Here is a 23,724-nt window from a genome sequence, read left to right on the forward strand (position 1 = left end):
CTTTAGTATAAAGAGCGAGCTATTGACGAGGGGGGTGAACCCCATCATATAGGTAATAAAAACATGAGAATATAGAATTTCGTTATGTAAGCTAATTTGTAAGTAACGTATATCTTTTACCAATTAAAACATTTGTAAAAAATTAAAACTTCTAGTTGCCTTTTTAAATAATCAAAAAGTTGGAGGGCAATTAGGCCTCCTCTCCTGCTCCTTTTTTGTCAAAATCATTAAATCAAAACTATGAGAAAGCCATTGAGCCAAAAATATAAATATGCAAATTTTGTTTCAATTATTCATCTGTGGAGAGCCAAAACCATAACATGCATTGATTCAAAAAAATTCAGAAATTAAATATAAAAACAAGTTTTTTAATGGAAAGTAAGGAGCAACATTAAATTTAAAACAAACTGAAATTACTTCGTATATGAAAGGGGCTGCTTCCTCATCAACGCCCTACTCTTTACGCTAAAATTTTTTATTGTTTTAAAATGTAGAGTTAAAAGAAAGAGTCAAATTTTAGCGTAAAGAGCAGGGTGTACCCCGCGTACCCAACGCCCCACTCTTTACGCTAAAGTTTGACTCTTTCTCTTAACTCTACTTTTTAAAACAGTAAAAAACTTAGAGCAGGGCATTGATGAGGAAGCAGCCCCTTTCATATACAAAGTAATTTCTGTTCATTTGAAGTTTTTATGTTGCTCCTTACTTTCCATTAAAAAAAACTTTTTTTATTCAATTGTGGAAAGAATCCAATTGAACAGCTTCCATTTCAATCCAAAAACATTTGCTAGGGGTTTCTGACTTTTTTTTCCAAAATTGTCATATTTATTTCTACCATAAATCTTTACCAATTAGACAAATGAAAATATTAGTTACCATTCCTATATCAGCTTAATTTTTGGCATTTTTTTCTCACTAGGCAGCTTCTTCTAAGCTTGTTTTTAAACTTTGACTATTATGGGAAGTAGATTGCTCTTTACCAGGTTCCTGCAACCATGCTTCAAGATGATGAAATTTTGTGTTATTTTGGAAAGTTCTTGAGCTAGGTGAAGGAAATTTTTAGGAATAGACCTAGATTCTAATAAATGCCCCAAGAAGAAAACGAGATGATAATCTATGGGTATGCCCTAATTTCCACAAAAAAAAACTTTTCAAAAGTCTAAAATAATGCTTCTTTGGTAAAAGAATCAGATGCAACAGTATTAAAACGGCCTTAAATAGATCAATCATGACATCCCCTTCTTGGAAGCAATACTGAGAAAGATCTTAGGACACCTAGTAGATAAAAAGCTCAAGTTTGGTCATCAACCTCAGACCACTGCAGGAAAGGCAACTTTTTGAAGTAGACTTATAATATAAACTAAGTACAAGAAATATTTCAGAGCTTTTTGTTTGTGCTAGATCCTGGCTTATAAGATTTTAGATAATTTGAGGTGCCACAAATTTAAGAAAAAAATGTCTTAATATGACTGATAATTCTTTTTAAGCCCTTCAAAATTGTGGTTAAAAGCTGTAGTTTCAAAGAAAAGTACACTTGTACCAACATTAAGGAACAAAGTTTTATTCTTTCTGTTTTCTTTTAGTTAAGGCAGGTAATAGACCTGCATCCTATGTAATCTCTAACCTAGAAATAGAGACTAAAGTTGAAAACATTAGAAACTTAGAATGTATTGCTGATAGCACTATTCTCATAATGCAACTGGCTAATTCCCTTCAAAAAAGCTACATTTAAAAGGCTCAACCAAACCTATTTGAAATCTCCTAGGTAGTCATATTTTGGCCTGTTGTAAGCTGAAACCAAGACTGAAAACTCTTGATTGAGACTTGTAGTTTTGAAAAAACACATGGAAGAAGCCTAGCACGATTCAAATCTTATATTCTGCCATGTTTCAAGTCTGTAACATCAAGCATATGCACAAAACCAGGGTTGTTACTAGCAAAAATGTTTGGGAGGTGGGGGGGGGGGCAGAAATTTTATCAACTGGCTGGTCATTTTTGCTGACTGTTTTTGTTGAAATTAGTAAGTCTGTTTTGAAAACAATAGCCTATGTAAAACCACTGCATGAGTTGGTAAAACTGCTGCATTTACCAACCAAGATTCAGATTTTGGTACATATCATGTCACTATTTCAAAGTGGCACCACATGTAAAATCATAGCAGGAGTTGGTAAAACTGGTACATTTACTGGCCAAGTTCAAAATTTTTGTAGATTACATGTCAGTATTTTTGTGGTCTTTATTGAACCAAACAAAGAATTTTAGCAGCATCAAAAATTGTGGTGCAAAGTGCTATGATTTAACCAGCTTCTCTTTTCACTAAGTAACCAAAAACATTGTAACAAGTAACCCCCACAAATATATGACAGCCATCACTGAAACAGACTTCCAAAACAATCCAATGGCAAAGCCAATCCTTGATTCTAGTTTGGGTCAAGCCATCAGCTTGAGCCAAAAATGTAGGTGAAATAAATTGGCAAACCAGACAATGGCCAGTCAAATTTGTCTCAAGCTGCAATTTGAAAATATTTTGAAATAAGCTTATAATGCCCGTCAATTGTAAGGCAAACCCTTAGTTGTTGTCCAGTAAGCTGATATCAAGCCAAATTCTTCATTCATGCTTGCTTCCTCTACAATGTCTACTAGCAATTATCTATTATAGCAACCCCATGGATGCTGATTCAATTTATAGTAGCAATTTGATTTGCCATTAAAATTTTTAGGCTAGTAATTTAGCTATGAGTTTCCAGCTAGCTTGCAAACACCCCAGTTCTTAGCAATGTTTATTCAAACCAATATGTTTGAAACACTACTAATAACAGGGCCCAAATAAAACATTACAAATACAATATAAAGAACACAATTAATTTAAAATACAGAAATATCTGGTACAATATGATATACTCAATCATTGATAAGACAGGTTGGTTCCACTTGTGGCAAATTTCTTGTCTTTTTTTATTGCATTATTAAGCAGTAAATAAATACACTACTTGATGCACTTTTAATAATGATTCCAAATATAGTAATTGCTACCCTTGCAAATACACTCAAGATTCTCTCTACCCCTAATATGTATACAGCCCCCTAGGCTTTACAGGGTAAGATCCCACTACTCATATATTGCCTACTCTCAGAAGAACATTTTGATTAAACTATATCTTTCCTAAAAAGGAACAATAAATCCCTAATCTTGCACGTGATACATACAGTTTTCTATAATTAGGAAAACTTCTTAGCTCCTAAAAATGATGAACTTTCAATTAGACAATGAGTTATTGGTTGTTTTTGACCAAATAAAGGCTACTAACTTTTCTTAGCACTGTTTTCTTGGTTGTTTTTGCCAAATAATATGGCATTTTCTCATAGCCAGAATTATTTATCATAAGGTTTGGTTAGGTCAAAAAGTGCTTAAATTTGAATTTGAAAAAGAAGCAATTATTATATTTGTAAAGAGCAAAAAAGGTCATCAAGTGGTATGTTCACTTTATTGGTAAGTCAATACTATGAACTGTAATATATTTACCTAAAATTCAGTGCCCCCCAAAAAAAGAGTTCAATTCAGTGCACCTAAAAAGAGTTTAATGAATTGGTCTATGTGCATTCTGATATATTTGCCTATTTTAGTAATGTTTTCACCCTAAAAAATCTATTTGTCATTTTGGCATCAATCAGCCAAGGTAGCTACAACCCAAACCCCAGTTCCCCCCCTCCTTTAGCTAAAATTTAGCCTCTTAAAAATCTTGTTAAGACTAAGTTAAGTCTAAATGATTCAAGTATTCACAAGACAGATCTGATAAGCCCATTTTCTTTAGTAGCCTCTACTTTTGTATAGGGCTTATTTTCAATACCACTTGACTTTACAAGACAGCTTCAAGTCCCCCTCTGGAATCTGGAAAATTTCCAACACTGCTGTTTAATCTCTCTCAAAACAGCCCATAGCTACCCCCAGAGAGATGGTAGAATAATGAATGTGTAGGCTTATAAACGAGGCATCAAGTTATATGGGCTATTCACTTTCATCCTAGGGTCTAAAGGCTTAGTTACTCTCTGCTTATTCTATACTGCACTTGATCACCAAACTAATAAATACCAAATAAAATAGGGTAAAATTCTAGTTAATTGACTTCTTGCTATCTTAGAAAGGGTTTAGGTTAGGAAAATGAAACTTTTGGGGATGGGTCTACAGGCTAAAGTATGTTGGGAAGGTATTTTGAAGTACCTACCTCTATTCCTTCTCCCTCTAGAGGGCCTGACCTTTGATGATCTTTAAAAATATGAGTGGTATAAAAGTATAACCTTGCAAAATAGATTTTCTGCTTAACTGAAGTACAACAAAATTGTTTTCAGCTTAATAGCCTAAATTTGCTTAATCCCATTTTATAAGGTTTTAAAGATATGCAAATATACTTCCTAAATTTGGAAAAAAAATATTGATATGGCTCAAAATTCTACTCAAATAACAGGAATTGCATTTTTCAGAACTAAAAGCAGAAAAAAAGGCAACTAGTAACTGAAAATTAAGGTAAATTGTTGTTTTGTCAAAATTTCAATAGGTATAGACCTGTCATGTAGGCAAATTTCAAAAGGCCCTCTAGAGGGAGAAAGACTGGAGGTTGGTACTTTAAAATACCTTCCCAGGACCAATTTTAGCCTGTAGACCAATCCCTGAAAGTTTCATATTCCTAACCTAAACCCTTTCCGAGATGGCAAGAAGTCAATTAACTAGAATTTTACCTAAAATAGTATCACTTTACCTGTTACTTTTAAGCCTCGATATGGAATCCAACGATTCATATTTAGCTGATTTTTGAGGATACATATTACAGATAATTTTTCTTTCTTTTTTCTACGCTTTTAAGGTCTATGTGGAAAGTGGCGGTAGCTCTAAAAAGTAAAATATAGATGACGTTTGAAGATAAAAAATAAAAAACAATACAATTTTTTTCTAAATTTGACGTACAGTATAGATCAAAAACAAGAAGTATTGTCATAATAGAAGTATACTGAAGAAGTATTGTCATAATAGAATTATATAATTTTAAAAGAAGTGTAGGCAGGAAGTGTTTTGAAGAAGTACTGCGCTACATACTTCTTGCCCGTGGTATAGACCAAGTGATCTAAACAAGCATGCTACTTGTAACATCTTCCTCCGGTCGCATGACTGTTTAAAAATTGACAAGACCCGTGCCAGACGTAATATATGCAATTGAAACTCAAAGGAATTCCATTTAAAACACAATATTAACTTATGATTGTAAATATATGAAAGGATGGATTCTTCCATGTCAACTAAACAATACAAATTTGTGAAAAAACTAAAGAGCAATATTAAACCCTAACATGAGCAGGATAAAGACACGGTCTAACTTAAACAAATAAATTGTTGTGACCAGTCAGAATTAAACCTAAACTGAATAGGTATTAAAATGGATAATCAATTTAAAGTTTAAACCAACAGAAATTCCCACAAATAAAAGAGAAACTATCGACTACTGTAACCTTTTTTAGCTAAAGGGTCATTTAGCAATATTCAAAAGATTTTTTTCGGTTAGTTTGCTTCTAAGTGTTCATAGCAGCAACAAGGAAAATAAATGTGTTTAATTTCAATCTGATGGTCGTCTTGAGCTCATGTTAAGCGAACAAATAATTATTCTTAACTTTCTTTAAAAAACAGTCAGTTTTTCCTGGGCGCTAAGACAAAAGGTATATATTCGAATGTCTAATGAGCCTACCCTGTAACGTTTAGAAAAGGTAACGTTTTTGTAACGTTTAGAAGTTTTAACGTTTATCCTGTAACGTTGAAATAACATGAAACGGGTTTTGAAGGTACTTGTAGAGATGGTGATGTATATTTAAAGGCAGTGTTACGCTAATGATTCATTAAGACATTTATCCAAACAGCCAATTGATGTTTATTGAACAATATCTATCATAAGTCTTTAGTTGAGAAATAATGAGAAAAAGACAAAAGGTATATATTCGAATGTCTAATGAGCCTACCCTGTAACGTTTAGAAAAGGTGACGTTTTTGTAACGTTTAGAAGTTTTAACGTTTATCCTGTAACGTTGAAATAACATGAAACGGGTTTTGAAGGTACTTGTAGAGATGGTGATGTATATTTAAAGGCAGTGTTACGCTAATGATTCATTAAGACATTTATCCAAACAGCCAATTGATGTTTATTGAACAATATCTATCATAAGTCTTTAGTTGAGAAATAATGACAAGGAAATTCATATTAATTTTATAAGTTACCTTCTATTTTTAGTTTCTTTTTTATTTCTAAAAATCAAATTTTCTGAACAAGCTTGCTTCAGCAAGTAAAGTTTTTGAAAACACTTTTAAAGGAATTGAAGACAGACGAGCAAAGACGGTGCACCTTGCAGCTACGCACAAAAAATGATTCCACAAAAAAAATGATTTCAAATTAACACAGGAATTCAATAGCCGCTTATAGTCTGTCAGGTGTCTCTTAACAGTGACATCATTTTTATACAATCCTAAGAAGGACTTATCCCAGATTTTCCTCTCACTCACTCGGACTATCTGTCTTGGCTTTTTCTGCAATTAATCATGGTTTGATGAATGCCCAAACTACTTGATTTTAATTCATTGAATCAAATTTCGATTGAATTAGTAATATTACATAAAGATTTGTGCTTGCTTTGCCTACTTAGTTACAACTGTTTCTTACAACAGCCAACATCATTACTTCATGAACAATAGGCTAAAAAATTTTAGAAAGTATGACGTAGGATATTCTTTTGAATACTACAAATTTTTTGAAGGAACTAAGTTTTATTTACATTCTGGGGATATACAAGCACATATTCTCTTTTCAATTCTCACTATGTGTCAAGAATTCAAACCAGAAAATTTGGACTGAATTTTTTTGGTTCAACTTATGATTTGCAATCTGAATATGTTCCAAAAAAATATTTATATTTTAAAAAATAACCCTTGTAGATGACGGCTTCTACAGAGCATGAAACCAACTTATTTCATTGAACGAACTTACTTTTGTTAAGACGAAACATATCCTAATTTTGTACATAGAATTACCTAATTTTATTGTCCCTTTTGAAAGTTCATCTTTAACCAAATAAGTCAAAACTAGAATAGAGATTTACACATAATAAAAAGGAAAAAAAAAAAAAAAAAAAAACCGCCGCAGCTTCTTATGAGGCTGCAGCTAAGCAAAAGACATCATTAAGAAAATTGCAACTTATAAAATTTCAGATGAAAGTTTGACGTTACAATCTTTCAAAACCTTCAGCTATTATTATGTATTTATTCCTTCTTTATTCATTCTTTCCAGTATCCTTAAAGAGTCTTTTTGAATCCCAATGTCCTGAAAATATTGAAATTAATTAATTAATTTCTTAATGGTATAAAAACTTTTCCAGAATCAAAGTTTCTGGCAAATTGGCCTCCAAAAACCATGGGTAGATTTTTCTTTTGATTGGATTAGACTTTGGATTGGTTTTGATGTCTATGGTTTGGTCTGAAGTTCTACGAATGACCCTGATTCTTATGAATTCATGTGGATTTCTAAGCACTAGTTATGATTTTTCGAACGGCTCATTCAAGAGTGCTCTTAATACAACTGTAAAATTCTGTGTAGTAAAGAAGAAAAGGAAAAACTTTTGATCATGTATTAAGGTGTAACATGTTGTAGCCATAATGGTGCTCTCGTATTCATTTCATCTTTGAGAGTATTATTATCTGATAGCACTCTCTAAAGCATTATTTAACAAGTAGGTGTACGTCAAATAAAAGCAATTTCTAGCAATGAATTTTCCGCAATTATTGCAATCATATGGGAACACGCAATTCATTCAAGCATTCTAGTGTGCACCAAAAGGGGATTCTCCTTGCAAGCAATGGGCTATTTCGTAGAATCTCTTTCCTGAATAAAAATATTACAAAGGGTTTCATGGTCCAGATGGGTATGGGTCCATTTCATTGATGAGGGATCCTTTTGGAATCGTAATGTGGACAAGAATCTTTAGTTAATAAAGGTCTCCCGAGAAAAACGTTTTGAAATAAAATAAATTTCTTAAATTATTATGCAACATACCACGTGTACATTGTCATTACGTAACACCCACATGTGTACCCCCCCCCCTTTTCAGTTGTTACCGAGGATTCTCTGCTTAACTAGCGGAGTCTAACAAGTTCTATTATGTAAAAGTCAAAAGTAAACAAAACCATTAGGTAATAAGCGCCTGGAATTTCTCGTTCCGCCTCCCACCGGAGGTTCGGTTAGACTAGGGGCCCAGTCAAACTGGGCACTAGGACCCTCAGTTGGAATGGGATGCACGGGCCTCCAAATGTTTTAAATGTGCCCCAATGGTATATAAGGCATTTATGAAAGGGATGGCCGGATACAATTTGGAAGGGGCTTATTAGAATGTAAATGAGAAATTATTTTAGAAAATAGGGAGAAACACCCCATAAAAGTCATAGGATCTTAACGAAAATCACATCAACAGATTCAGCGTATCAGAGAACCCTATAGTAGGAGTTTCAAGCTCCTATCTACAAAAATGTGGAATTTCACATTTTTTGCCAGAAGACAGATCACGGGTGCGTGTTTATTTGTATGTTGTTTTTTTTCCCAGGGCTCATCGTATCGACCAAGTGGTCCTAGAGTATTTCAAGAGGGCTCATTCTAACGGAAATCAAAAATTCTAGAGCCCTTTTAAGTGACCAAAAAAATTGGAGGACACCTAGGCCCCCTCCCACGCTCATTTTTCCCAAAGTCAACGGATCAAAATTTTGAGCATTCCATTTTGTTCCGCATAGTCGAAAACCATAATAAATATGTCTTTGGGGATGAACTACTCCCCCACAGTCCCTGGGGGAGGGGCTGCAAGCTGCAAACTTTGACCAATGTTTACATACAGTAATGGTTATTGGGAAGTGTGCCGACATTTTCAGGGGGATTTTTTTTTTGGTTTGGGTGTGGGGTTGAGGGGAGGGGGCTATGTGGGAGAATCTTTCCTTGGAGGAATATTTCATGGGGGAAGAGAAAATTAATGAAAAGGGCACAGGATTTTCTAACATTACTATTAAAAAAAAATGAAAATATAAACATGAAAAAGTTTTTTCAATGGAAAGTAAGGAGTAGCATTAAAACTTAAAACGAACAGAGATTATTACGCATATGAGGGGTTCTAAAAATACTTTAGCATAAAGAGCGAGGTATTTAGGATGAGATAAATACTTCACTCTTTATGCTAAAGCATTTTAAGTAATTTCAACTATTTATTCTACGGCCTTTCTGATTCAGGGGTCATTCTTAAAGAATTGGGACAAAACTTAAGATTTAGTGTGAAGAGCGAGGTATTAACGGGGGGACAAACCCCCTCATATATATAATCAAAAATATAAGAATATAAAACTTTGTTACGTAAGTTAATTCTTAAGTTACGTATATTTTTTACTAATAAAAATGTTCGTTAAAATTAAAAGTTGTAGTTGCCTTTTTAAGTAACCGAAAAATTGGAGGGCAACTAGGCCTCCTTCCCCACCCTTTATTTCTCAAAATCGTCTGATCAAAACTAAGAGAAAGCCATTTAGCTAAAAAAAGAATTAATATGCAAATTTCATTTTAATAATTTATGTACGGAGAGCAAAAATCAAACATGCATTAATTCAAAAACGTCCAGAAATTAAATAAAAAATACTACTTTTTTAACTGAAAGTAAAACATTAAAACTTAAAACGAACAGAAATTACTCCGTATATGAAACGGGCTGTCCCCTCCCTAATCCCTCGCTCTTTACGATAAAGTTTGACTCTTTGCCACAATTCTACCTTTTAAAACAATTAAAAACTTTAGCGTAAAGAGCGAGGGATTGCGGAGGGGACAACTCATTTCATATACGGAGTAATTTCAGTTCGTTTTAAGTTTTAATGTCGCTCCTTACTTTCAGTTAAAAAAAACTAGTTTTTTTTTAATTAATCAAACAGTTCGTGGTAACGAACTGTAGTAAGGAGCGACCCGGCTCAATAGTAACCAACACTCTAAAAAATGGAATTTTGATGCCAATAGTTAAATCAAAAGAATTACATTTTAATGCTGATTTTAAATATATAAGTTTCATCAAGGTTAGTCTTACCCGTTAAAAGTTACGAGCCTGAGAAAATTTGCCTCATTTCAGAAAATAGGGGGAAATACCCCCTAAAGGTCATACGATCTTAACGAAAAACACACCATCAGATTCAACTTATCAGAGAACCATATTGCAGAAGTTTCAAGCCCCTATCTACAAAAATGTGGAATTTCGCATTTTTTGCCAGAAGTCAAATCACGGATGCGTGTTTATTTGTAATTTTTGTTTTTTTGTTTCGTTTTTTTTTCCCAGGGGTGATCGTATCGACTCAGTGGTCCTAGAATGTCGCGAAAGGGCTCATTGTAACGGAAATTAAAAGTTATAGTGCCTTTTTTAAGTGACCAAAAAAATTGGAGGGCACCTAGGCCCCCTCCCACGCTCATTTTCCCCCGAAGTCACCAGATCAAAATTCTGAGATAGCCATTTTATTCACCATAGTCGAAAAACCTAATAACTATGTCTTTGGGGACGACTTACTCCCCCATAGTCCCCGTGGGAGGGGCTGCAAGTTACAAACTTTGACCAGTGTTTACATATAGTAATGGTTATTGGGAAGTGTACATAGGTTTTCAGGGGGGATTTTTTGGTTTGGGGAGATTCGAGGGAGGGGGGTTACGTGGGAGGATCTTTCCATGGAGGAACCTCTCATGGGGGAAGAGACTTTCAATGGAGGGGGCGCAGGATTATCTAGCATTATTTAAAATATGAAAAGTTTTTTTTTCTACTGAAAGTGAGGAGCAGCATTAAAACTTAAAACGAACAGAAATTATTACGCATATGAGGGGTTTACCTCCTCGTAATACCTCGCTCTTTACGCTAAAGTATTTTTAGTAATTTCAACTATTTATTCTACGGCCTTTGTGATTCAGGGGTTATTCTTAAGGAATTGGGACAAAATTTAAGCTTTAGTGTAAAGAGCGAGGTATCGACGAGGGGTGAGCCCCCTCATATGCGCAATAAAAACATGCGAATATGGAATTTCCTTATGTAAGTTAATTCATAAGTTACGTATATTTTTTACTTATGAAAACGTTCGTAAAAAATTAAAAGTTATAGTTGCCTTTTTAAGTAATCAAAAAATTGGAGGGCAACTAGGCCTCCTCTCTCGCTCCTTTTTTCTCAAAATCTTCCGATTAAAACTATGAAAGAGCCATTTAGCCCAAAAAAATTAATATGCAAATTTCGTTTTAATTATTTATGCGCGGAGAGCCAAGATAAAAAAATGCATTAATTCAAAAACGTCCAGAAATTAAACAAAAAAAAGTTTCTTTAAATGAAAGTAAGGAGCGACATTAAAACTCAAAACGAACAGAAATTACTCCGTATATGAAAGGGGCTTTTCCTCCTAAACGCCCCGCTCTTTACGCTAAAGCTTTTCACTGCTTTAGAATATAGAGTTAAGAGAAAGAGTCAAACTAGAGAGCTGTTTAAGGGTCCAAAAAAGCTAACTTTTGTGTCTTTTCAGTGTAATTCAGTTTCATTTGATTTGAAAATAATGTCTTATTGAATCAAAAAGTACACCCTTTGAATTACCACTGTAGAAACCGTATACTGAAAAATTACACCCCACCAGCAATTGAACAACAAGAAAAATTACTCCTTTACAAGGGCAGCAGTGATATGTCCACTTATTTGTTTTCTTCGTCACTACTAAGGCACTGAAACATCATAGACAGCTGTTGAAGGACTCATAAGAGCTAAGTCTTGAGTCTTATCTTTTTTTTATATTAGACTCGATTATGTCATCATGAAGTGCTACATAGTATACTAAAAGTACAATTTGGGTGATATTTTTTTAACGGAAACGCTAGGCCGGATACCTCGACATCATAGAGAGTTAGTTATGGCCTCGTTTATAAACTAATTTTATATTTCATACCTCTTTATAAATTTGACTAAATAAGGCCATTATAGGCAATTGTATGTAACTAAATAAGGCAATTATATAGCGCATCCAAAAAGTGCTCTTTGGATTTTTTAATTAAAAAAATAAATAAAAAGACTGTTTTCGTACTAATTATTCCTTTGAAGGCCCCACTTAAAAATTAGTTTTGAAGTGACTAGCTGACCAACAGTCAAAAACACTCTTAGAAGGAATACTGCTGGTGGAAGCGGACATTAATTTTGTAGTAACCTCGTATGGGTATTTATGACACCCCTAATTCTGAGAATTGAATGGAAGAGTTTATCTCGTAACTATAGATTACCTACTAAAAATCAATTAAGCTAGGTGAGAATCTGCTGCTGGGGAAGTGCGTTTGGCATTGACAACTAAAACTTCTTTGCTCGAACTTCACAATTTGGCTTGGTTCTGTTGTGGGTAACATAAGGACTGTCAGGGTATTTGCACGGTACTGATACATATTGAGCAGCCAGTATGGCCTTGCTATTTTTACTCTCTACTTAGAGTTAGGAGAAATGGTCAGAGGAAGTGTACATTTTCTTCAAAGGCGATCCTATATTTGTGACAGATGACCAAGGATTAAAAATTTAGAAGGCATTATATCCAAACATTTTTTTTAGAGTTTCGGTTACTATTGAACTGGATCGTTTCTTACTTACAGTTCGTTACCAAGAACTGCAAATCAAGTAGAAAAGGTAATTTTTTCAAACTTGCCATTTGTTTTAAAAAGCGTTGCTTGATTTTTGGTTAGTATGGGTCTTCCTTCGTCCTTTACTAAGTTACAGATACCGCTGAAACAATAATAGAATTTGACAGTGGTATGATGTCATATCAACTGCTAGCTGTTTTGTCACGAACAGTAAAGTAGGTGATAGTTTAGTTATGTTGTTTACTGATAACAAAAATAAATAACAATTTAACTGAAGTATCAAACATACTTTTCATGACAAAACAATTATCAATTGGTACAAATATCATAGAACTGTAAAGTCTATTCATTGATACTAAGAAAAGAGAAACAAACACAGGGCCATTTCTTATATATGTTACTGTTCGTCTGTGTGGATGTCCACATTTCCCTCGGTACTTGCTCCTATTCACAATCTTTATGAGAAAGCGGCAAGAATTCTCCAGTCGGCTACACACACTCCTCTTGACCTCCTCAAAATTAAAGATATTTATGTTGTATCTCTATCTTCGTTGGCATATCAATACTTCCAGGGAGATCTCCCATGTTGTTTTTCGGGACTGCTTAAACAAGTAGGGGAAGTAAATTTGTATATCGTTCGTAATCGGGAGGATGTGATGATTCCAGCTAGTCCCTCGGTTCGTTCAGACTTCGGCCTGGCTGTGACTGTGGGACGTGCTTGGAACTTGGTTCCCGCTGGTATCCAGCAGTCACGAACACTTGGCTCCTTTAAGAGACAGATGAAAAGTTTCTTATTAAAGGCTTCTTATTAAATGTTTCTTATGGTTTATTTATTATTATTTTTTTCTTTTTTGGGTTGTTGTTTTGTTGGTGTTGTATCCTCGATGACGCGAGAATTTGAATTTGTATTTTATTATCGGGTGATGTGAGGGTCGCTGTTTCGTGGGGACTGCCGGTGAGTTGATTTCTTTTCCTTACATATTTATATTTAGATGTTGGTTAGTATGTTTATAACAAGTTTTATGATTCTTTATTTATTGTATGCCGTTTCCCAAATAACGGGCCATTGAGCCCTTTGGGATATTGTTTTTGTTATTGTTATTTTATGAAAATAAATAGAACTTGAACTTGAACTAATACTTGCATGTATTTTCAATATCGCGTCTGGATCTTGAGGGCGATTAAAGGACATTGAATGGCCATTAAAGAATCATCGTCTATAAATCCATTATCATGTATATTTTCAGTACCCACAAAGAAAAATTCTCAGAAACCCTCCTTTTTAAGGGTCGAACCTGTTATGACCTCTGTCCAACAAGGAGATGTACTTACTATATATTTCAGGAAGCTAAGAGCCCACTTACTATGTTTGGCCAAGGACTCACTCGGAGGCAAATGTGATCTTTTGTATTCTCTGATTTCTTGAGAAATTAAAAGCCCTTGAGCCGAGAGTAAACTTGTCAAATCTGACAATTGAGTAAATTACATTATTATAGAGATAAAAATTATATATGTAAGAACTTGGAGCATTAGGTTTCTTGACCTCCCCCCTTTCCCTCTGCGCACCTCCCTGATTAGAAGCCTGACCTTATTCACATAACCTATTTTTATTATTTTTTTTAGTTATTTTTCAGCTACCTTTAGTTCTTTTTAGTCGTATTTTTGGTAAAATATGCATCTACTTCTCATTGTTTAAAGGATCATTAGCCATTTCTATATTGTTTTCAATCACACGTGCAAGAAACGGGGGTGGTTAATCCCCCTGACGCTTCTTTGCAGACCACTATTCACCGATAAAAAGGCTCACTTAAGGGATGTTTTTGGCTAGTACAGCCACAGTCAAAGCAAGTAGAGGAGAGACAAAGCCCGATTCTAATTCTATGAATAACTCATATTTGAACCGTATTCAAGCTTGCGTTTCTTTTATTTCTACACCAATAATTTGGGTATGTATGGTCGTTATTTGCTTTTATTGTAGTTTCTGCGGCTACGTAGCTTTTCTGAGGCAGTGGTTCAGCCAGAAAGAGGGTCAGAAGGATGTCAATTCCTCTCAAAACTTTGAGGATTTGAGGCAGTTCGATTATCTTATTGTTTGGCATTGACTGATTTATTATTAGGCTGGTTAAAAATATGGCTAATTTATTAATTTCTAACGTGTCAAACAACACAGAAGGTGCACAGAGACGGAGTACACAACAGAGAAAAAGATGGGAAAAAAACGGGAACAAAAAATCTACCCGCTGTTTGACCAAACAACTATTAGGGATTACCTATCCAACATAGAACAACTGAGTCACACGTTCAACTTTAATTATACAGTTTTGCGAGAATTATTTGATTGAAACATTTTTATGGCACTTGGTATTAACAAAGTGACATATAGCAGTCGCCAATTCTGTCGGTCTGTGGGTACCGGTTTTGCTACTTTAGGCACTTAAATTAGAAATCATTTTCCCGATTTGACCATCTGGGGGAGGGGGGAGTGGGGGCCCGGTTAATTCGGAAAAAATAGAAAAAATGAAGTATTTTTAACTTATCAGCGGGTGATTGGATCTTAATGAAATTTGATGTTTGGAATGATATTGTGTCTCAGAGCTCTTATTTTAAATCCCGACCGGATCTGATGACATTGGGGGGAGTTGGAGGGGGAAAACCTAAAGTCCCGGTTTTGCTACTTTAGGCACTTCCAGGTAAGCTAGGACGATGAAATTTGGCAAGCGTATCAGGGACCGGACCAGATCAAAATAGAAATAGTCGTTTTCCCGATTTGACCATCTGGGGGGGGGGGAGTAGGGGCCGGTTAATTCGGAAAAAATAGAAAAAATGAAGTATTTTTAACTTATTAGCGGGTGATTGGATCTTAATGAAATTTGATGTTTGGAATGATATTGTGTCTCAGAGCTCTTATTTTAAATCCCGACTGGGTCTGATGACATTGGGGGGAGTTGGGAGGGGGAACCTAAAACTTGGAAAACACTTAGAGTAGAGGGATCGGGATGAAACATGGTGGGAAAAATAAACACAAGTCCTAGATAGATGATTGGCATAAACGGAACGGATCCGCTCTCTTTTGGGTAGTTGGGGGGGGGGGGGTATTTCAGAAAAAATAAAAAAAATGAGGATTTTTTAACTTACGAACGGGTGATCGGATCTCAATGAAATTTGATATTTAGAAGGATATCGTGGCTCAGAGCTCTTATTTTAAACCCGACCGGATCTGGTGACATTGGGGGGGGGGGAGTTGGGAGGGAGAAACCTAAAAATTGGAAAACACTTAGAGTGGAAGGATCGGGATGAAACTTGGTGGAAAAAAAACACGAGTCCTAGATACATGATTGACATAACCAGAACGGATCCGCTCTCTTTGGGGTAGTTGGGGGGGGGGGTTAATTCTGAAAAATTAGAAAAAATGAGGTATTTTTAACTTACGAAGGGGTGATAGGATCTCCATGAAATTTGATTTTTAGAAGGATATCGTGTCTCAAAGCTCTTATTTTAAATCCTGACCGGATCTGGTGACATTGGGGGAAGTTTGGGGTGGGGAGACCTAAAATGATGGGAAACGCTTAGATTGGAGGGATTGGGATGAAACTTGGTTGGAAAAATAAGCAGAAGTCTTGCACACGTGATTTATATAATTGGAACGGATCCGCTCAATTGCGGAGGGGGGGGGGGTAATTCTGAAAAATAAGAAAAATGACGTATTTTTAACTTACGAGGGAGTGATCGGATCTTAATGAAACTTCATATTTAGAAGGACCTCGTAACTCCGATATCTTATTTTAAATCTCAACCGGATCAAGCGTAATTGGGGGGGGGGGGCAGTTGGGGGGACCGGAAATCTTAGAAAATACTTAAAGCGGTGAGATCAGGATGAAACTGGATGGGAAGAATAGAAACCTGTCTAAGATACGTGACTGACATAACTGGACCGGATCTGCTCTCTTTGGTGGAATTGGGGGGGGGGGGGTAATTTTGAAAATTGAGGTATTTGTAACTTACGAGAGGGTGACCAGATCTTAATTAAATTTGATATTTAGAAGGATCTTGTGCTTTAAAGTTCTAATTTCAAATTCCGACCAGATCCTGTGACATTCGGGGGAGTTGGAGGGGGGAACCGGAATTCTTGGAAAACATGAAAATTGGAGTATTTATATCTTACAAATAGATGATCGGATCGTAATGAAATTTGATTTTTAGAGGGAATTCATGTCTCAGAGGTCTTATTTCAAATCCCGACCAGATCTTTTGACATTGTGGGGATTTGGAGGGGGAAATCTTGGAAAAACACTTGAAGTGTAGGAATCGGGATGAAGCTTGGTGGATAGAATAAACAAATATCCTTGATACGTGATGGACAGAATCGTACTGGATTCGCTATCTTTGGGGGAGTTGGGGGGAGGGGTTCAGTGATTTGGCGAGTTCGGTGCTTCTGGACGTGCTAGGGCGATGAAAATTGGTAGGCGTGTCAGGGAGCTGCACAATTTGACTTGATAAAGTCGTTTTCCCAGATTCGACCATCTGGGGGGCAAAAGGGAGAGGAAAAATTAGAAAAAATTAGGTATTTATAACTTACGAATGGATGATCGGATCTTAATGAATTTTGATATTTAGAAGGACTTTGTGACTCAGAGCTCTTATTTTAAATCTTGACCGGCATTAAGCCTCTTATTTTCCTTTTTAAATCAATCTATTGATTCATAGAATTTTGTTAGAGCTCATACCATATGATCTCTTGGCTCTTAGCTCTTCTCGCCTCGTCACAAGTGCCATATGAGCTCTTAGCTCTTCTTATTTTGAACAACTGAGCCATAAGACGCACCACACTTTTCTTCTGGAAAACCAACAGCAAACTGGTTCAAGCTATAGATGGCCAAGTCGGAAGATCAAAGTAAATAAGTAGTTCAACTGGCATTTGCAAAATGATAGCAACCTGACGTGTACCTTTATAAGCAAAACCAAAACTATCCAGATCATTCGGTAGGCAAAAGGTATAATCGAGGGTGTTTCGTGGAACATTAATTAAATTGGAGCAATTGGTGAGCTGTAATCAAAGTGGATTTTAATTTTAATGCAGATTTTAAATTACGAATATAAATCTTAGAATGTGCGAACAACAGAACGATGAACATGCCGTGCCGTGTTTAGAAGCATGGCTCTACGGACTAATAAGTTGAATATATGCCTAACATCCTGTGCTGCTTGAGCGAGACTTTCTCCAGTTAGTTTACCTTCCATCAAAGCATAAGCTACAGCACTAAGTGCATCAAAACACCCTATTTTGTCCTGAAAATCCAACTGATATGGCGGAACGCTACACTTCTTTAACTCATCAACAAAAAGTACCTCAAAAAGTTTACAGAATGGATTTGAGACTGCTATAAGCCAAGCACTGGGCACTATAAAGCCAATTGGCACTATATTGGCACTGGCAACATATTGGCCAATTGGCACTATAAGCCAAGCACTGAGTTTTGATTTGACTTTCTTGGGAATAGGGGTCACATCATAAATGCAAAAAAGACAACGGTATTGTATGAGCAGTGAAAAATCATCAGCATAAGCAAACCTAGGTCTGACATGAACAAATGGGTTCCATGGGTAATATACCCATGGTATATTGGTATATACCATTGTTTCCATGGTACCCATGGTTTCCATGGGTAATAACACGCTAATGTTTTCTATACTTAACTAGCTGTTGGGGTGGCCCTTCGCGCCACCCCGAAACCTAGTTGGTGGGGGCACTTCGCGCCCCCCCAAGCCCCCCGCGCGCGTAAGTCATTACGCGCCATATTAGTTACGCGCCATTGTAGTTGTGTCCCTGTGTCCCACCTGTGAATATAGAAATATATATCTATATATATATGTTTTTAACTACGTAAAACATGCAAATATACAACATTCTTTGCTGTCCCATTGTCTGTCCATATAAATAGATTGTCAGGTTTACCAACTCTTGAACATGCAACATAATAATTGTCCATGGGAAAACAATCCGTATTCAGATCTATACCGCATTTTTCTAACGATTGCCCTTGAGCTTTGTTGATGGTGATTGCTAATCGAACATTCCCTGTGTTCCCATCGTCATTTATATATCCCGCTGTGCCCCCGGCATCCCCGTTGTAGTTGTGTCCCTGTGTCCTGGTCGTCATTTATATTCCCTGTGTCCTGGTCGTCATTTGTATCCCGGTATCCCAGTCTGTAATCTCTCTTTGAGTGTCCCGGTCGTCATTTATATTCCCTCTGTCCCGGTCGTCATTTGTGTCCCGGTCTGTAATTTCTCTTTGAGTGTCCCGGTCGTCATTTATATTCCCTGTGTCCCGGTCGTCATTTGTGTCCTGGTGTCCCGGTCTGTAGTGTCATCTTATAATGACGTCATATACAAAGCCTTATATACTTATAATGACGTCAAATGCAAACCCACAAACAAACAAACATGCATATATACAACTTATTTTTATAGTTATAGATACAGTTTCTTCTTTAGTTTTTTTTTCTTTTTTAGTTTTTTCTTTTTTTTAGTTTCTTCTTTTTATTGATTTGTTTTCTTCAATTTGTCAATGTTCATTCTAACATTGACACTTGGAAAAATCTTTACGTGCCAAGCATGCTAAAGCTCCAACAATTTATGTTAAACCTCAAAATTAGGGGTATCTGTTTTAAGGTTTTCGAATTACTTTAATCTATTGTCAAAATATATTGAAATATTTGTGCAATTTCCAGTTTTTTTTTAGTTTTTTCTTTTTTTTTAGTTTTTTAGCTTTTTTTAGCTTTTTTTTAGTTTTTTATCTTTTTTATTTTTTTACGTTTTTTCTTTTTAGGTTTTTTCTTTTTTTTTATTTTTTTATTTTTTTTTAGTTTTTTCTTTTTAGTTTTTTTACCGTTTTTCTTTTTTCAGTTTTCTTTTTCTTCTTTATTTTTCAGACGTAAATACATATCGCCGTATTTATCCAATTCCCAGTTTTTACATTTTAGTTTGTTTTCTTTTATATATATAGAAGATATAATCTGGCGTAACAGACATAGTGTAACAGACATAACACACAGACAACTTATTTTTATATATATAGATTGAAGCTTTCCTTTTCAGCTTCGACTGCCATTAGTATGATTTGCATTGTATTTCCCACATCGTAGTGAAACTCAATGGTTAATTACAAAACATCAATGGGCTTTAAGATGCAAAAAATTCTTCATTATCTTATGAAAGCATAGACCGAGTTAAAATACAAGATATTATATTCAAAATTTTTTATGAATGTGAAAACTCTTGAGCTGAATGAATAGTGCCAGTACAATAAAGTATGAATAAAGCAATCTATATATATAAATAACAAGATATGTGTCGTCTTTTTAGAGGCTTAAGAAATATTATAATGAAAATACCTAATCAAATACGTAGATTGGCGAGAAGAGTTAAAAAAAAAGATGAACATCTTGACTCGATTCCTTCTGATTGTGACTCTCAACAGTTAGTTCAACCACCCGTTAGTAAAGAAGAATTTGAAAATTATTTTTCCAACGTAGGAACATCAGAAGAAAATTCTCTTGCTTTAAGATGTGAAATTTACAAAAGAGGATTAGCAAATGACTGCAGAAGACAAGCTTGGGAATTCCTTTTAGGCTACGATTTTTGGAATGCACCCAGCGCTGAGCGTGATGAGCGTCGCAAAAAACTTGGAGAAGAATATTTGGAACTTAAGAAACTATGGCTTTCCTTGGATGATCAGGCAGAGAAGAAACTATCTTCATATGATAAATACAAGACAGTCATTAAGATCGATTTACGACGACTCTTGGACAATGATGACATAGCGGACACCTCTTATAATATTTTAATGACTTATTTAATGTATAACTATAGTTTTGGCTATTATCAAGGCATGTCAGACATACTTATCGTCATATTAAAAATAATCGAGGATGAAACGGCGGCATTTTGGTGTTTTAGTCGAGTTATGACGGTTTGGAGGAATAATTTTGATTTAGAGGAATTTCATCAGATCAAACGATTGAAAGATTTGGCTAGATTGTTGAAGTTCACAGATCCTAAGTTTTATAAATATCTTAAATCAAATAACTGTGATGATTTCAAATTTTATCATCAGCATTTGATGGTGCTGTTTCAACGTGAATTTGTTTTTGAGGAAATTCTGCGACTTTGGGATTGTTTCTTTGCGTGTATTCCAGCACCAGGGGAACAAATGCCTCCACGTTCTCTTCCAAGAAATTTTGATGTACTTTTTGCCCTTGCCATCTTTAATAAAGAAAAATCAAATATTATGGATAAAAAATTAAAATTAGATGAGAATGATATTTTACAGTACTTCAACCGTCTCGCCGGGAATATGGATGTTGATGCACTATTAAAGAAGGCGAGAAACTATTACAGAACTTTTCTTGCTAATCCTGTAATTCCTTGCGAGATTAAAGATATACTTAATCTTTCAGTTTGCGAAGACGAAGGTAGTGATCGATTCGTTTTACTATAAATATTCCAGCATTAAGTTCTATATGTAAAAAATGCAATGTAAACTGTGTATGTGTGTACCCGATTGTAAGTCCTCCGTGTGAATATTGCAGTGTCCATTCCTATACGTAAAATCCGAGTGTTCAGTTCGATATGTAGATGTGCTAGGGTCAGGTTCTACTCGCAAATATTAGCTGTCTTAGTTCTATTATTCGTTGTCTTAATTGTAATAATGCTGTATTGAGTTATTCATAACGTTGCTGTATTGTATTATTTGTAAAGTTGGTGTAATAATGCTTAGTTTCACTATTTGTTGTCTTATTTGTATTACTCGTCTTATTTTTAATATTGCTGTATTGAATTACTCGTAATTTAGTGATGTTGCCGTGTCGTATTATTTTTAATGTTGCTATAATAGTGCTTTGTCGTACTTTTTGTTTTCTTAGTTGTATTATTTGTTGCCTTTGTTGTTTTGTTTCTGATGTTGTAGCATTGATTAAGCCCCCAACTAGCTCAGCTTTTGAAACTGCAATATCAGCCGTATTGTTCTTTTTTTCGTTTTACTCTTTCATTTTTTGTACGTTGTTGAATTAGAGTTGTACCTGTGGATGTTGTCTTAGTTTTATTATCTGTTGTGTTATTTACTGTCTTTGTTGTCTTTTTTGTAATGTTGCTGTATTGATTAAACTCCCACAAGCTCAGCTTTTGGGGCTGCAATATCTACCGAATTTGTTCTCTTTTTCTTTTACTCTTTCGTTTTGTTTTATTTATTGTTTCTATTGTGTGGCTTAAGTGTGTGTAGGTATCTGTGTGTGGCTGGGTGGATCGGTACAGTATGACTAGTTGGGTGTGGCATTTATTGTTGGGTGTATGGGTGCCTGTGGTTGGATCGGTGGTTAGGTGTAGATGGGTGAGTGTTATGTGGGTGGGTTGTGTAAGTTAAGCTAGGTTAGGGTGGAGTTTTGCGGGTGGGTAGGCTAGGTTAGAATGGGATTAGATGGGTGGCATTTTAGGTTAGGTAAGGCTAGGTTAGGCTAGATTAAGTTAGGTTAGGATGGGGCTGTGCGGGTGGGTAGGCTAGGGTTGGGTAGGCTGAGTTTAATTAGGTTAGATTAATTAGTAGCAGTTGTTAGGTTAGACTGGGTTAGGATTTGTTAGGCTATAGTATAGGACAGCACTAAGTAGGTGGTTTGGTTAGGATGGGTTTTGACAGGTGGGTTGCTTAGGCTAGGCAAGGTAAAATTAAGTTTAGATAGAGTTGGCTGGTCAGCTAGGGTAGGTCAGGTAGAGTAGGTTAGGTTTGGTTAGACTAGGTTAAGCTAGGATAAGTTAGGTAGTAGTAACAATTATTGATGTTAGGTTAGGCTAGAATAGGCTCGGTTAGGTTAGGTAAAATGGGCGGATGATTAAGGTTAGCCTAAGTAGTAATAGTAGTAGTTACTGTTGCGGTTGTTAGATTAGGATAGGCCAGGTAGGCTGGGTGGTTGTGATTTGATTGACGTCTTTGCTGGATTGGTTAGTTTAAGTCAGGATAAGTAAGGATGCAACAATAATAGAGTAACAATAGTAATTGTTGTTGCTATTAGGTAGTATTAATAGTAGTATTAGTTGTTTTTGTGGGCTAAGTGGGGTAGGTTGGGTGTGGGTGGATGGTTGTGATTAGGTTGGTGGGTGGTTGTGATTGGAAGGGCAGGGTGTGATATATGTGGCTCAGGGCTTGGGGCTTAAGCTGGTGGGTTAGTTAGGTTTGGCAAGGTAAATTTAAGTTAGGATAGGGTTGGATGGTCAGGTAGGATAGGTTAGGCTGGGTTAAGTTAGAATAAGTTAGACAGTAGTAATAGTAGTAGATGTTGTCGTTAAGTTAGGCTAGGGTGAGTTAGGCTAGGCTCGGTTAAGTTACGTCAGAAAAGGTTAGGTAGTAGTAATAGAAGTTAGGCTAGGGTTGGAAGGGACGGATGATTAAGGCTACGCTAGGTTAGGATTGGCTAGTTAGGTAGGAAAAGGTTGTAGTAGTTGTTAGGTTTGGTAAGGTTAGCTAAGGCTAGACTAGGTTAAGATAGTTGTTATTGTTAGGTTTGGCTTGGTTGGGAGGTTGGGTTTGGGTGGGTGGGTTTGATTTGGTTGGTGGGTTTGTGGGGTTGGGTTGATGATCTGGTTGGGTTTTGTGAGGATAATTTTATTTATGGGTGCATTTTTAATATAAGTGTAATTTTAATATGGGTGGGATAAACTGGACAGTAAAAGTTGTTTCTTGGTGGAGGGAAATGAGGGATAAAAATCTATTTTCATTTTTGTGAAATTCATTTGTAATTGATAAGTGTTACGATGTAGGTCTGGCGTAACCATTTTGAATGGGCTGTGTTCCAATAATGGTTTTATCCACGGTTCTTGGGAATCCTGGTATAATTAATACATATAATAAATGCTGGATAAATTCTACCTTGATGAGACACCGAAGCTACGTAAGCTTCTTAGTTTAAGACGTAAATACGGTGGGGTTGATTTGGAAACTGGACAGTAAAGATTGTTTCTTGGTGGGGTGAAATGAGGGATAAAAATCATGTCTTTATTTTTGTG

General features: G+C 35.7%; 1 protein-coding gene across 1 annotated transcript; it reads left to right on the forward strand.

The window, feature by feature from the left end:
* The first annotated feature begins 20,017 nt into the window (after positions 1–20,017).
* LOC136024868 (TBC1 domain family member 17-like) lies at positions 20,018–21,629 on the forward strand. Its single transcript, XM_065700389.1, has one exon. The coding sequence runs from the start codon at positions 20,018–20,020 to the stop codon at positions 21,167–21,169; it is 1,152 nt and encodes a 383-aa protein (XP_065556461.1). The 3' UTR covers positions 21,170–21,629.
* Positions 21,630–23,724: the final 2,095 nt, after the last annotated feature.

The sequence above is a fragment of the Artemia franciscana genome, chromosome 3 (assembly GCF_032884065.1).
Source record: "Artemia franciscana chromosome 3, ASM3288406v1, whole genome shotgun sequence".
Taxonomy (NCBI): Eukaryota; Metazoa; Arthropoda; class Branchiopoda; order Anostraca; family Artemiidae; genus Artemia; species Artemia franciscana.

Coding starts and splice junctions, on each gene's coding strand:
- LOC136024868 (XM_065700389.1), top strand. CDS start 20,018: ATGTGTCGTCTTTTTAGAGGCTTAAGAAATATTATAATGAAAATACCT.